This window comes from Sus scrofa, chromosome 1 (genome assembly GCF_000003025.6).
Source record: "Sus scrofa isolate TJ Tabasco breed Duroc chromosome 1, Sscrofa11.1, whole genome shotgun sequence".
Lineage (NCBI taxonomy): Eukaryota > Metazoa > Chordata > Mammalia > Artiodactyla > Suidae > Sus > Sus scrofa.
In genome coordinates, this window is record NC_010443.5 from 28,570,779 (window position 1) to 28,583,485 (window position 12,707).

Below are 12,707 nucleotides of genomic sequence, written 5' to 3' on the forward strand. Positions count from 1 at the left end.
TCCTATATATTGAATGACTGTAGAATACTATAAATATTAAATCCTTATTTGCTTTATATTTTTCCTACTTATGTGCTGTCAGGTTTCAATTACTAATGCAGTTGTCTTTGCAGCCTCTCATTTCTAAAAATTTGGCGTAGATTGGAAAGATGAACAGGCTTATTATTATATCGTTATATTTTAGAAAGAGTTAATATTGATTCCTGGCAATAAAAGTTAGGAGGTTTTACTAGTGGATTTAATGATGTCTATTTTGTCTGTGTACTGGATAGTTAGTCCATGAGTTACCTCATAATTAGTGTATTTGTATAATCATTCTTTCTTTTATGTATTTCTTTTTTAAATTTTATAATGATTTTTATTTTTTCCATTATACCTGCCATATAGCACTGGGAACTATATCTGGTCACTTATGATGGAGCATGATAATATGAGAAAAAAGAATGTACACATGTATGTGTGACTGGGTCACCTTACTGTACAGTAGAAAATTGACAGAACATTGTAAACGAGCTTTTTCGTATTTCTTCTTTGACTTTTCTGTCCAAAGTACCCCTGATAAAAAGCATCATGAATGTGGATCCTCAGGGATCTGGAAGCTTAACTATTAGTTTATGAGCCAAATCAAAATTTTTTAACAGTTTTAAAAGTGCATGCATATTGTATTCAAATGCAAGAATTAATGTTTATTTTGCATAACACACCCCCATCTTTTTAAAACAACTGGAAATTTAGGAATGTATATACTGAGTTTATCCATGGTTTTGATACACAGTGATACACACCCAGATATTTATTTGAGAAGATGGAATGAATGCTTTTGCTTAACCTTCTCTATTATAGCAGCAGTTTCAGTGGCCAGTACAGAAATATTCCAATTCATTATCTGTGAATGTGCCACCCAGAAGCATACTTTCCTAGTGTAATAGTGTATGCTCTTGGGAAAGTCAGTCCTTAGATGGAGTGTGGTTTCTCAAATGTAAATCGAAATGTACATTTTTTACTTAGGACATTTTAAAAGGTGTATTTATATACTGTTAGATGTTTCTTGCCTTTCAAAAAAATTTAAAATTTGTTTCAAATATGTAAATTTTTGCTCAATTATGATCTAGTTTGTTATATTTTGAGACTCTAAACTGATTCAGATGGATTTAAGTCATTTGCATAAGACTGGGATAAGAGAACTTAGTTTTATTGGTATAAACCTGATGAAGTAGTGGATAGTTACAATCTTGCATGCAGAATATTTTATAATTTTTATTTGGAAATTCCATATTACACATTAATCCTCTTTGTCTTAATAGGATCCTGTTTGAGTCAATACTTTACCCTATAACTCAATGTTCTCCATAAAGCTGAGATATGCCCACGGGTAAGACTTCTATGAAATTTATATATGCAGTACACACTATTTATTTAAAGGTCGAATTACTTTAAGAGATTCTTTAACCAATTAAGGAATAAAGTAGATGTCATCAACCAAATATTACATTTAGAGATATTTAAAAGTTTGGTATCAGTTTTCCATGTAATGTTGATGATTAAGGTTAGTGTGTATTCAATGAATGGCAATTTGGGACTCAACTGGGCAAGACAAATATTAATAACTACAAATGGTTTTTATTTTTATTATCAAAATGGGAGTTTTACTCTAGAGTAGGCTTTGGTGAACTTCTTCCTAAAGGGAAAGCTAGGAAATATTTTAGGTTTCATCTCTGTTACAACTAACTACTCAACTCTGCCATTGAAGCACAAAAAACAGCCATAATAATTCTTAACAGAATGGGCATTTCTGTGTTTCATTAAAACTATTAGATCTGGGAGTTCCCGTCGTGGCGCAGTGGTTGGCGAATCCGACTAGGAACCATGAGGTTAACGATCCGGCGTTGCCGTGAGCTGTGGTGTAGGTTGCAGACGCGGCTTGGATCCAGCGTTGCTGTGGCTCTGGCGTAGGCCGGTGGCTACAGCTCCGATTAGACCCCTAGCCTGGGAACCTCCATATGCCGTGGGAGTGGCCCAAAGAGATAGCAAAAAGACAAAAAAAAAAAAAAAAAAAAAAACTATTAGATCTGGTGACTGGTCTATAGCTAGGAGTTTGCCAGTACCTGCTCTGGGGCACCCATTCATTCAGCATTTGTTTATTTGAAATATGTTAATTGAGTACTTAACTCTGTGCTAGACCCAATGATAGTGGCTAGGGATGTAGTTATGAACTATCTAGTATAATGAGAGAGACACAGTATATTTATTTATATAGATATACAAATAATTATACAGTTTCAAATTGGGTTAAGTGCTATGAAGGAAAAGAACAGTCTGCGAAGACAGAAAGGGGGAAATTTAGATGAAGCCTTCAGGAAATATTCCACTTTAGAGGCAACATTTAAAAAGGCAACTTGGAGTTCCCATTGCAGCTCAGCGGGTTATGAGCCTGACTAGTATCCATGAGGATGCAGGTTTGATCCCTGGCCTTGCTCAGTGGGTTAAGAATCTGGCATTTCTGCAGGGTGCAGCATAGGTCGCAGATATAGTTCAGGTCTGGTGTTGCTGTGGCTGTAGTGTAGGCCACAGTTGCAGCTCTGATTCAACCCCTAGCCCAGGAACTTCCATATGCTACAGGTATGGCTGTAAAAAGAAAAAAAAAATAAATAAAATAAGCAGGTATCTTAACACCAGCCGAGCAAGGGGAGTTAGAGGAATTTTGCACCAGATTAGAAGCAGTGTCATATGGGAAATGCTTGTTCTGGCAGAAGATCCAGAAAAAGGGATGTCTGGCTAGACAAATACAAAATGAATTTTAGAGATGTGAAGTGATTTGTTTAAGGCCACATAACTAACAGTGGTAGATGCTATTGTGTGTTATAAGTAAAAAGTTAACTTGGCAAAGAAACTTTTAGAGGGGGAGCCCAAAAGGTAAGAGGGATACAAGTTGAGTGTGGTGTCACCAAAGCCAAAAGAAAATGGTTTTTTTTTAAGAAAGAAGGACTAGTCACTTGTTTTAGTGTCGCTGGAGAACTCAAGCAGGTATTTAGAAGACTTTTTTTTTAAACATTAATATGTGTGATAATAGAATTATTGAGAAAATGACATGAGTCATTGTCATTTGTAGTTGAAAGTGAAGCCACAGTGGAGACCAAAGTTCGTGTTGAGGAGTTGCTTAAGGCCCACAATGATCTAATACGTGAAAGAAAAAAACTGAAGAAAAAAATTGGCAAATCTGGAGAAAAAATCTCAGTGAGTAATTGATCCTTTGGTAATGCGACTTGTATATCTGCATAAAATTATACCTTCATATGAAAACTCTGTAGAGCTTGGAAATTTAAAAATGTATATCTGTGTCATGGTAAATAACACGATAAAATAAAGCTTGAATTAGAATTAGCTTTACACATGGGAGTTCCTGCTGTGGTGCAGTGGGCTAAGGATCTGGTGTTGCTACAGTTGTGGTGTAGATTGTAGCTCCGGCTCAGATTTGATCCCTGGCACAGGAACTTCCATGTGCTGTGGGTGCTACTGAAAAAAAAATTTAAAAATTTAGAATTAGCTTCACACTTGGATATCAGGTTCTTGAGTACTGTCCTCAAGAATAACAGACAAACTGGTGAGGGTGACTGGGGAATAACAGAAACTTGCAAAAGTGCCATATTACACATTTTTGAAGACAATCAAGATTTTTAACCCAGAGTTGCGAAGACCTTAGGAAGTAATATCTTACTTCAGATAGTCAATGGCTTATCTTTATTTAGACTTCTTCATCTGATTCTATCCAGCAGAACTAGGAGAAGAAGTCAATGGAACCTTAAGGAAATAACTATTCTTTTGTATTTGAGGTACACTTTCAAAGGATAGAATTTTTGGCAGCACACTTAAAGGGATTGAAAATACAGAACCCAAAGCAATGCTAAACAAATCAGCATTAACTACAGTTCAATTCCCAGGGTGTTACAACATCTGTAATGGTATCCTCCCAGTTAATGCACTATTCACTCTGCAAACCTATTCCTTTCCATTGCACCTTTTACTCCTGTGACCATAATCTCCATGTACACACACCTACACACACACACTCATACTCTTGCACACACAGATAAATAACTTCATGCATATTCTGCTAGTTGGTTCATGAATATTCAGGTAATTGATGCAGAGAATACATACATTTCTTTGGCTGGAGTTTTATGAGTTATATGCATCCTATGTTTTACATGTAGCAAATTTTACCCTAGTCTGTGTTTTGTCATGAGACCTGTTCATTTTAATACTCTATCTGGCAGCTATCAGTGTAGCAGTTATAGTCTCAAGTGAGGCAAAAAAAAAAAATTATTAGCAATGGCCAGAATTCAGCTGCACATGTGTGCGGGGTTCATGGTGCGCCAGTGTACTCCTGCGTGCTAATTAAGAACTGCTGACGGGCTGGGGCAGATGAGGTCTCCCATAGTCCCTGCTGCTCTAAAACGAAATATGCTGCTTCTGGTGTACAGTGTGCAGCATGACAGGGCATAGTGGCATATGGAAGATGGAAAATTGCATATTGCTTTGTGTCCGCCCCATGAGTAAGGTGGTCTACTTGGGCAAAAGCAGAAAGAACTTGGAAACAGTTAGCTGCAGGGTGTATTTATGGACTCAGTCAAAGTAGAACTCATGCTTTCCCTCATGTCACACCTGGGCTTTGTGAGCATGAATAAGATGCAGTTTAGGCTGTGAATGCTAAATTAAGTGAATAACTGGAAAATGGGCAGAAGATCTGTCCATTTATCTAAGGTCCAGTTATGGACGTAGGGGATGCACAAGAGGGAGGTGATTAAACAGGATCTCTTCAGCCTCTTTGGGCACACACCAGGCCGTTTGAGGTCTCTCTTAGTTCAGAGATAGGTGTTCTAAAACATATTTTTAGCAAGAGATTTTTCAGCTCAGATTTTTCCTGGAAAACTTAAAGGAAAATACAATATTTCTGAAATGATTTACTTTAGCAGAGGAGTACCTGCCTTTATTTACTAGAAAATAGTGCCCTCTATCTTTCCAGCACTTTTTTAAACATTTTCTGTCTACTCATTTTTTTTTTTTTTTTTTTCAATTTCTTGGGCTGCTCCCTCGGCTTATGGAGGTTCCCAGGCTAGGGGTGGCATCTGAGCTGTAGCCACCGGCCTACGCCAGAGCCACAGCAACGCGGGATCCGAGCCATGTCTGCAGCCTACATCACAGCTCACGGCAACGCTGGATCCTTAACCCACTGAGCGAGGCCAGGGATTGAACCCAAAACCTCATGGTTCTAGTTGGATTCTTTAACCACTGCGCCACGGCGGGAACTCCTGTCTACTCATTTTTAATGTAAACAGTCAAATTATGAAGTTTATTTCTACTTCTAGATGGAGACACTAAATCACAGAGAGGTTGAATAATTTACCCAGAGTTACATATTTAGTGGTAGAACCAGGAGTCAAACTCTGACAGTTTGATTGCAGCATCCACTCTCCTAACCATACCCAATAGATCCTCTTTTAGTGAGGTCTGAAGAGTGTGACCTCTCCAGAACAAGAACAAGGAATCTCATGTACAGAACGGGCTGAGAGGGAAAAGGAAGCAGGCTGAAATAAGAAAATTAAGCAAAGAAAAAGCCATAATAAGAAAATTCATAATGATGGCAGGTTCATCTTACTGTTTTTCAACTATCCATTAGGGGCTCTTAGACTTTTTTTAGTCAAAAGCAAATGCAACTAAAAGCTGATTCACATACACACAAAAAATGATTTTTTCTTATAGTCACAGAGTTAATACTATTTATAGCTGATAATGTAATATTAATTACTAATGTTACTGAACATATAGTCTAGAATCAGGATCTTAGTGTTTTATAGTTATCGATCTTCAGAACCACCTTATTAGTAAGTTCCATCCGTATTGTTAACATGCAGAGAAATACTGTAAGTAAATGCCATAGATAGTAAGATCCTAAATCCCTAGGTGAGCGAAAGGCACGAAAAATAAAACTAATTACAACAGAAAGTAACATCAACTAATAAAATAGAGAAATACTTAGAAGAGGTTCAGATTGGAACAAAAAGATGATATTTTTGCTTACAAATAAGTATTTGAAAGATTATTAGCAGGGTAGAGAGCAGAGCTTTTTAATATAACGCTCATAGAAAGAGAAGTAGTATAAGTATAGACAACTCTTTCAGAAGTTGTGAAGTTTTGTAAAAAGGAGTTTTGTGATGAAATGTTGATTGCATTCAGGTATTTAAATGCTCTTAGGAAGGTAGTGGTGAGATCAGTGATATGGGAGAGGAAAGTTTTCTAGAACTCAAGTAGAGAAGACCCGCCTCTTCATGAGAAGGAAAGAGAAAAAGAGCGTTTGTGGCGCATGAAGATTTGTAGACTTGGTAGCAAAAGAAGCAGCTTCCTATTTGATGGCTTTTATCTGAAAATGAGTCCAGAAATGATAGCACTGGACAGAGGTGAGTGAAGAAAGTTTGAAATAGCCACTGTGGCAAAGGTACAGAAGAATGCGTATGAACAGATTATGCCACATAGAAGAATTGTCCATAGCTCTGAGGTCTCAGTTGAATTTGTAGACTATATTTTTATTTATTTATTTATTTTTTTAGGGCCCACCTGCAGCATATGGAAGTTCCCAGGCTAGGGGATGAATTGGAGCTGCAGCTACTGGCCTACACCACAGCCAAGGCAATGCAGAATCTGAGCCACATCTATAACCTATACCACAGCTCATGGCAACACTGGGTCCTTCACCCACTGATGAGGCCAGGGATTGAACCCACAACCTCATGGTTACTAGTTGGATTCGTTTCCACTGTGCCACAATGGGAACTCCTGTTTTTTTTTTTTTTTTTTTTTTTTTTTTTTTTTTTATTCTCTCTTTTTTTTTAACTATTTTTAAAGTATAGTTGATTTAGAAACTATATTTTAATAATGGTACCAATTTTTGAAGTGGTTCAGCTTCTTCCAGCAGTATTCAACAGTCTGGTTATAGTTATAGAGTTGAAAGTCACTTCATTTGAACAGTGCCTACAGTTCTTGCTGGATAGAAAGTACATGACAAAGGCAAGTGATGTGGTGGATGGAAAGTACATGACAATGGCAAATGATGATTGAAGTGATAGATTATGGAATCAAAGTATCAGGAACTAAAGATAAGAGGAGCATGAGAAAGAGAACATATTGGATTCAGAGCATAATGAGTGATTTATTATTTTATACCACTACATCTGGGCTGTCTTGGTACTCAGGAATAAAAATTGAACAAATATCAATTGCAAAGTAGAAAATAGCCAGTCACACCGAGGCGGTTATTGATTTTTGAAGTTGCATCTGAATTTTTGCCTTTTAAGGGGCAATTTAAATCATGTTTTGTTCATTATCATGACCACACTATATCATCTTGAGTTCACTTTTTGATTTTCTCCTATCTCATTTTATCCTTATAACTGTTTCATAGAGGTGATAACTTATCTCTGAAAGAAGAATAACAAGTTATTAGCAATAACTGTAAGAATACTTACTGTTTCTGAAAGTATTTGTTTTGTGTGTTAAATTAATTTTGTATAGCAAAGTAACTCAGTTATATACCTACATACATTCTTTATATGTTTTTCCATTATGGTTTATTAGAGGATAATGAGTATAGTTCCCTGTGCTATACAGTAGGACCTTGTTGTTTATTGGTGTTAAATTAAATTTAAAGGGAGGAAAATGTTATGGATTCTCTAGAAATTAATAATATCCTTTAGTTGATTCATGTATTCATTCACCTTTGTCAAGCACAACATTCCAAAAACTCAGAGCTCAGATTCCAGGAGCCTGCCAAGGGCTGATGCTGAAAACAGGCCTCTCTTGGGATTTGCAGCACTTGGACAATGAGGCTGCTGAGTTAACCCTTTGCTACACAATCTATAACCAGACTGATTAGAAAGAAGTGAAAGAAGATGCAAATTACCAATATTAGGAATAAAAGAGAGGATTCACTACCAATGTGTTACAGACCTTAAAAGGATAATAAGGGAGTATTATGAGTATGATAGTAAAATCAGCAGCTTAGATGAAATGCACAAGTTACTTGAAAGACACAGACTACCAAAGCTCACTCAAAAAGAAGAGACAGGTGACTTGAATACTTTATATCTTTTTAAAAAATGGAATCTGTGGAGTTCCCATTGTGGCTCAGCAAGTTAAGAACCTGTTTAGTATCCGTGAAGGTGCCGGTTCAATCCCTAGCCTCGCTCAGTGGGTTAAAGGATCTGGTGTTGCCATGAGCTGCAGTGTAGGTTGCAGATGCAGCTCTGATCTGGTGTTGCTGTGGGTGTATGTAGGCCTCAGCTGCAGCTCTGATTCAACCTCTAGCTTGGGAACTTCCATATGCCACAGGTGTGGGCACACACACACACAAAAGGAATCTGTGATTAAAAACCTGCCCACAAAGAAAACTAGGTGGCAAGTTTTCTCAGGTGGCTTCACTGATAAATTTTACCAAACATTTGAAGGAGAAGTCATATGAATTCTATACAGACTCTTTGAGACTATGCAAAAAAGGGGAATACTTTTCCACTCTTTGGGGTCAATCATGAACTACCCTGATACTAAAATCAGAAAAAGACATTACTATACCAGTATCTCTTTTGAACAAAGAACAAACATCTACCACAAAACATTAGGAAATCTATCTTACATTATATTAAAAGGATAGTACACCATGACCAGATAGGGTTTATCTCAGGAATATATCACAACACTTGAAAAATCAGTCAGTATAATTCACCATATAAAAAGATTAAATAAAACCATATAATCATCTCAATAGATACAGTAAAATGACAGAATTCATTGACAATTCTGATAACTCTAACAAAAAGAATAGAACTTTCTCAGCTTGATAAAGGGCATCTACAAAAACCTAGAGCTGAGATTATACCTAAAGAGTGAAAAACTGAACACTCTTGCCTTAAGCTGGAGCACAGGTCACCATGTTATTCATAATTGTACAGGTGACCCTGAGCAATGAAATAATGCAGTTTTAAAAACATAAAGATTGTAAAGGGAGAAGTAGGAGAGTCTATTTGCAGATGACAAAATCTACCAAAATGCTGCTAAAACTGTTAAATGAGTTTAGCAGAATATAAGATCAAAGTATAAAAACCAACTGTATTCTATGCTGGTAACAAATAATTTGAATTATAATTTTAAAGTATCATTTATAGTAGCAACAAAAATATAACAAGGATAAATTTATCAAAACCTATGCAAGACTTAACATACTGAAAACCCAAAACTGCTGAAACCAAAGACCAAATAAATAAAAAGAGATCCACGTCTATTGATCAGAAGAATTATTATTGTCAAATAAGTATTGACAGACCGTAATTATTCATTTTCTGGAAGTTGATCTATTGGTTGAATTCAATCCTAATCATAACGCCAGCAGACTTTTTTTTAAGAATTGAAAATCGAGTTTTAAAATTTATTTGGAAATTTTAACAGCAGACATAGAATAAATAGCTAAAACAATTTTGAAAAAGAACAAAGTTGAGGGATTTTACCATCTGACTCAAAACTCGTTGTAAAGCTATAGTAGTGAGGATAACCTGGTGTTGTTACGAAGGTAGTCATGTAAGTAATGGAACAGTACAGAGTCTAGAAATAGACCCAAATGTATATGGCCAATTGATTCTTTTTTTTTTTTAGGTACAAAGGGAAACATTTATTTAAAATGAGCAAAAGTCTAACAAATTTCAAAATTTCAAAAGTTGAAAACATGGCATCATCACAAAATCTAGAAAATAGAATAATATTTTAATTGACTACCATACATGTATACCTTTGGGCCAATTGATTCTTTTTTTTTTTTTTTTTTGTCTTTTTGCCTCTTCTTGAGCTGCTCCTGCGGCATATGGAGGTTCCCAGGCTAGGGGTCTAATCGGAGCTGTAGCTACTGGCCTACTCCACAGCCACAGCCACGCCAGATCCAAGACACATCTGTGACTCACAACACAGCTCATGGCAACGCCGGATCCTTAACCCACTGAGCAAGGCCAGGGATCGAACCTGCAACCTCATGGTTTCTAGTCAGGTTCGTTAACCACTGAGCCACGATGGGAACTCCATGAGCCAATATTGATTCTTGACAAAATTGCCAAGGTGCCTCAGCAAGGAAAAGGATAATCATTTCAACAAATGCTGCTGAACAATCAGATATATGTATATTGTGTTATAAACTATGACTACATCATGTTCAGAAATTAAAATAGAAATGGTTCAGAGACCTAAAAACGTTAAGCGCTAGAACTATATGACTTATAGAAGAAACATGATAAAACCTTGGTAACCTTGAGTTATGAATAGATTTCTCAGGATGCAAAAGCATGAACCATTAAAAGAAGGAATAAATTGGGCTTTGTGAAAATCAAAACATTGCTGAGAAAATGAAAAGATAAGGTATAAACTGAGAGAAAATATTTGTGATACACTGTTTGATAAAGTCTATTTAGAACATTTTAAGAACTCTCAGGACTCAATGATATAAAAATAAACAATCTTAGGAAAATGGAAAGAGATTTAAACACTTAATCAAAGAATATGAATAACAAATAAGCACATGTAAAGATTCTCAATGTCATTAGTAATTAGGAAAATGCAATTTAAAACAATAATGAGATACCATCACACACCTATTAGAATAACCAAAAAATGAAATGCTAACTGCTGACAAGGATATTAAATAACTGGAATTCTTACATATGTGGAAACATGACTGGTACAGACACTTTCGGAAGCCGTTTGGCAGTTATTTAAGAACTTATATACCATTATAGCATAGCAGTTCCACTTGTGGGTATTTACTTAGGAGAAATGAAAACATGTAACATACAAAACTGGAAATAACTCAAATGTCCATTAGTTGGTATCTGGAGAAATAAAATGTAGTATCTATCCATACCCTGGAATACTGCTCAGCAATAAAAATGAATTAATTATAATAAATGCAACAACACAGATGAATCTCAAAGCTTTATGCTAAGTGAAGGAAACCAGACACAAATGGCTATATTCTGCATCATTCCATTTATAGGAAAAGAAAAACTGGAAGTGATGGAAAACAGATCAGTGGTTGAGTGGGGCCAGGGCGTAGAGGGGTAGGGATTGACTTTGTAAAAGAACATGGGTGGTTAACATCATGATTTGGTGGTCACACATCTGTGTTTGCTTTTGCTGAAATGCACTTAAGTCTGTGCTTAAAACTAGTGAACGTTATTGTAATTCATACAGTTTATTTTATCTCAATAAAGCTGATTTAAAAAAAACTAAAGCAGAAAACCTAAATGATGCACCGGCAATAAAGATAAAAGGATGGGCAAAGATATAATAGAATATGAACAAAAATGTCTTTGGAACATAATGAAATTTCAGTCATAATCCATGAAATATGAAATTCCATAATGTAGACCTTTAAAATTATAGTACAACAAAACTGAAATCAATAACAAAAGTTTAAAATTTGTAAACTACTTGTAAATGTAAAAACTATCCCAGAGTTCCTGTTGTGGCCCAGTGGTAATGAACCTAACTAGTATCCATGAGGACGTGGGTTCAGTCCCCAGCCTCACTCAGTGGGCTAAGGATATAGCATTGCCGTGAGCTGTGGTGTAGGCCACAGACACGGCTTGGATCTGGCATTCTGTGGCTGTGGTCTAGGCCGGCAGCTGCAGTTCTGATTCGACCCCTAGCCTGGGAATGTCCCTATGCCATGAGTGTGCCCCTAAAAAGACAAGAAAAAAACCAAAAACACTATCCCATAAAGTTGTTAGCATGACAAAGGAAATCCAAATCACAAAAACAGAAATTTAAAAAGTAATGAAACTACCAAATCAGTGCAATGGGCTGTATGGGATACTACAAAAATGCTCTGAGAATTGTATTTAAAATGATGCTTGGAGTTCCCTGGTGTCTCAGTGGGTTAAGGATCAGCATTATCGAGGCATGGCTCAGGTCATTGCTATGGGCCTGAGAACTTTTGCATGCTGTGGGCACAGCCAAAAAATTGAAATTAAAAAATGTAGAGGTTAACAGATCAGTGGAAGAGAGTAAGTAAACTGAACTTGATCTGATTAGCTCTCCCAGGATTACCTTTTGAGAATCCTTTCTTCTAGACCCTAATTCTTCTATTTCTAATTCTCGGTTATCTTTTTCCAGTTACTTCTTTTAAGAGTGTCCTCACAATTTGTATAGTTTTCCGCTACATTTCTGGTACTGAGAAAGTAGAAAGAAAAATTTGCATGTGCCTCATTTTGACATAATGGAAATTCAAGGTTATTAGATATGACTGTATTCATAAAAGGAAGACAAAAATAAGTTTCTGAAGAGATGAACAGTGATTTTCCCTGTGTGAGGCAATCAGAGTTGAGCTTTGGGTCTTGTTTTTCTAGTATCTTGGGTTTTTTTTTTTTTTTTCTATTTTAATTTTTTGTTTTCTTTCTGTTTTGAGTATGCATTGCTTCTAGAAACAGAACATGTAAAAAGAGTTCTGTTTTTATTGGCTAGGAAAGATTTTTTTGGAGGTATATGGCTTCCAAATTTATCTTTGAAGAAAAGTAGAATTTGGAATGTATTTTAGGTGAACAAAAGAGGCTTAGAGATGGTAAAATATTGGATTTATATCGGGATACTAGTTCTCTTAGCATTTTCCCATCTTTTCATAT

At 36.1% G+C, this 12,707-nt stretch overlaps 1 protein-coding gene across 1 annotated transcript in view; it reads left to right on the plus strand.

The window, feature by feature from the left end:
- AHI1 (Abelson helper integration site 1) overlaps nt 1–12,707 on the plus strand; it is a 194,193-nt gene that overhangs the window by 4,500 nt on the left and 176,986 nt on the right. Inside the window, 2 exon segments of the mRNA XM_003121183.6 lie at nt 1,305–1,372; nt 3,110–3,234. Coding sequence (XP_003121231.4) covers nt 1,363–1,372; nt 3,110–3,234 — 135 coding nt within the window. The 5' untranslated portion in view covers nt 1,305–1,362.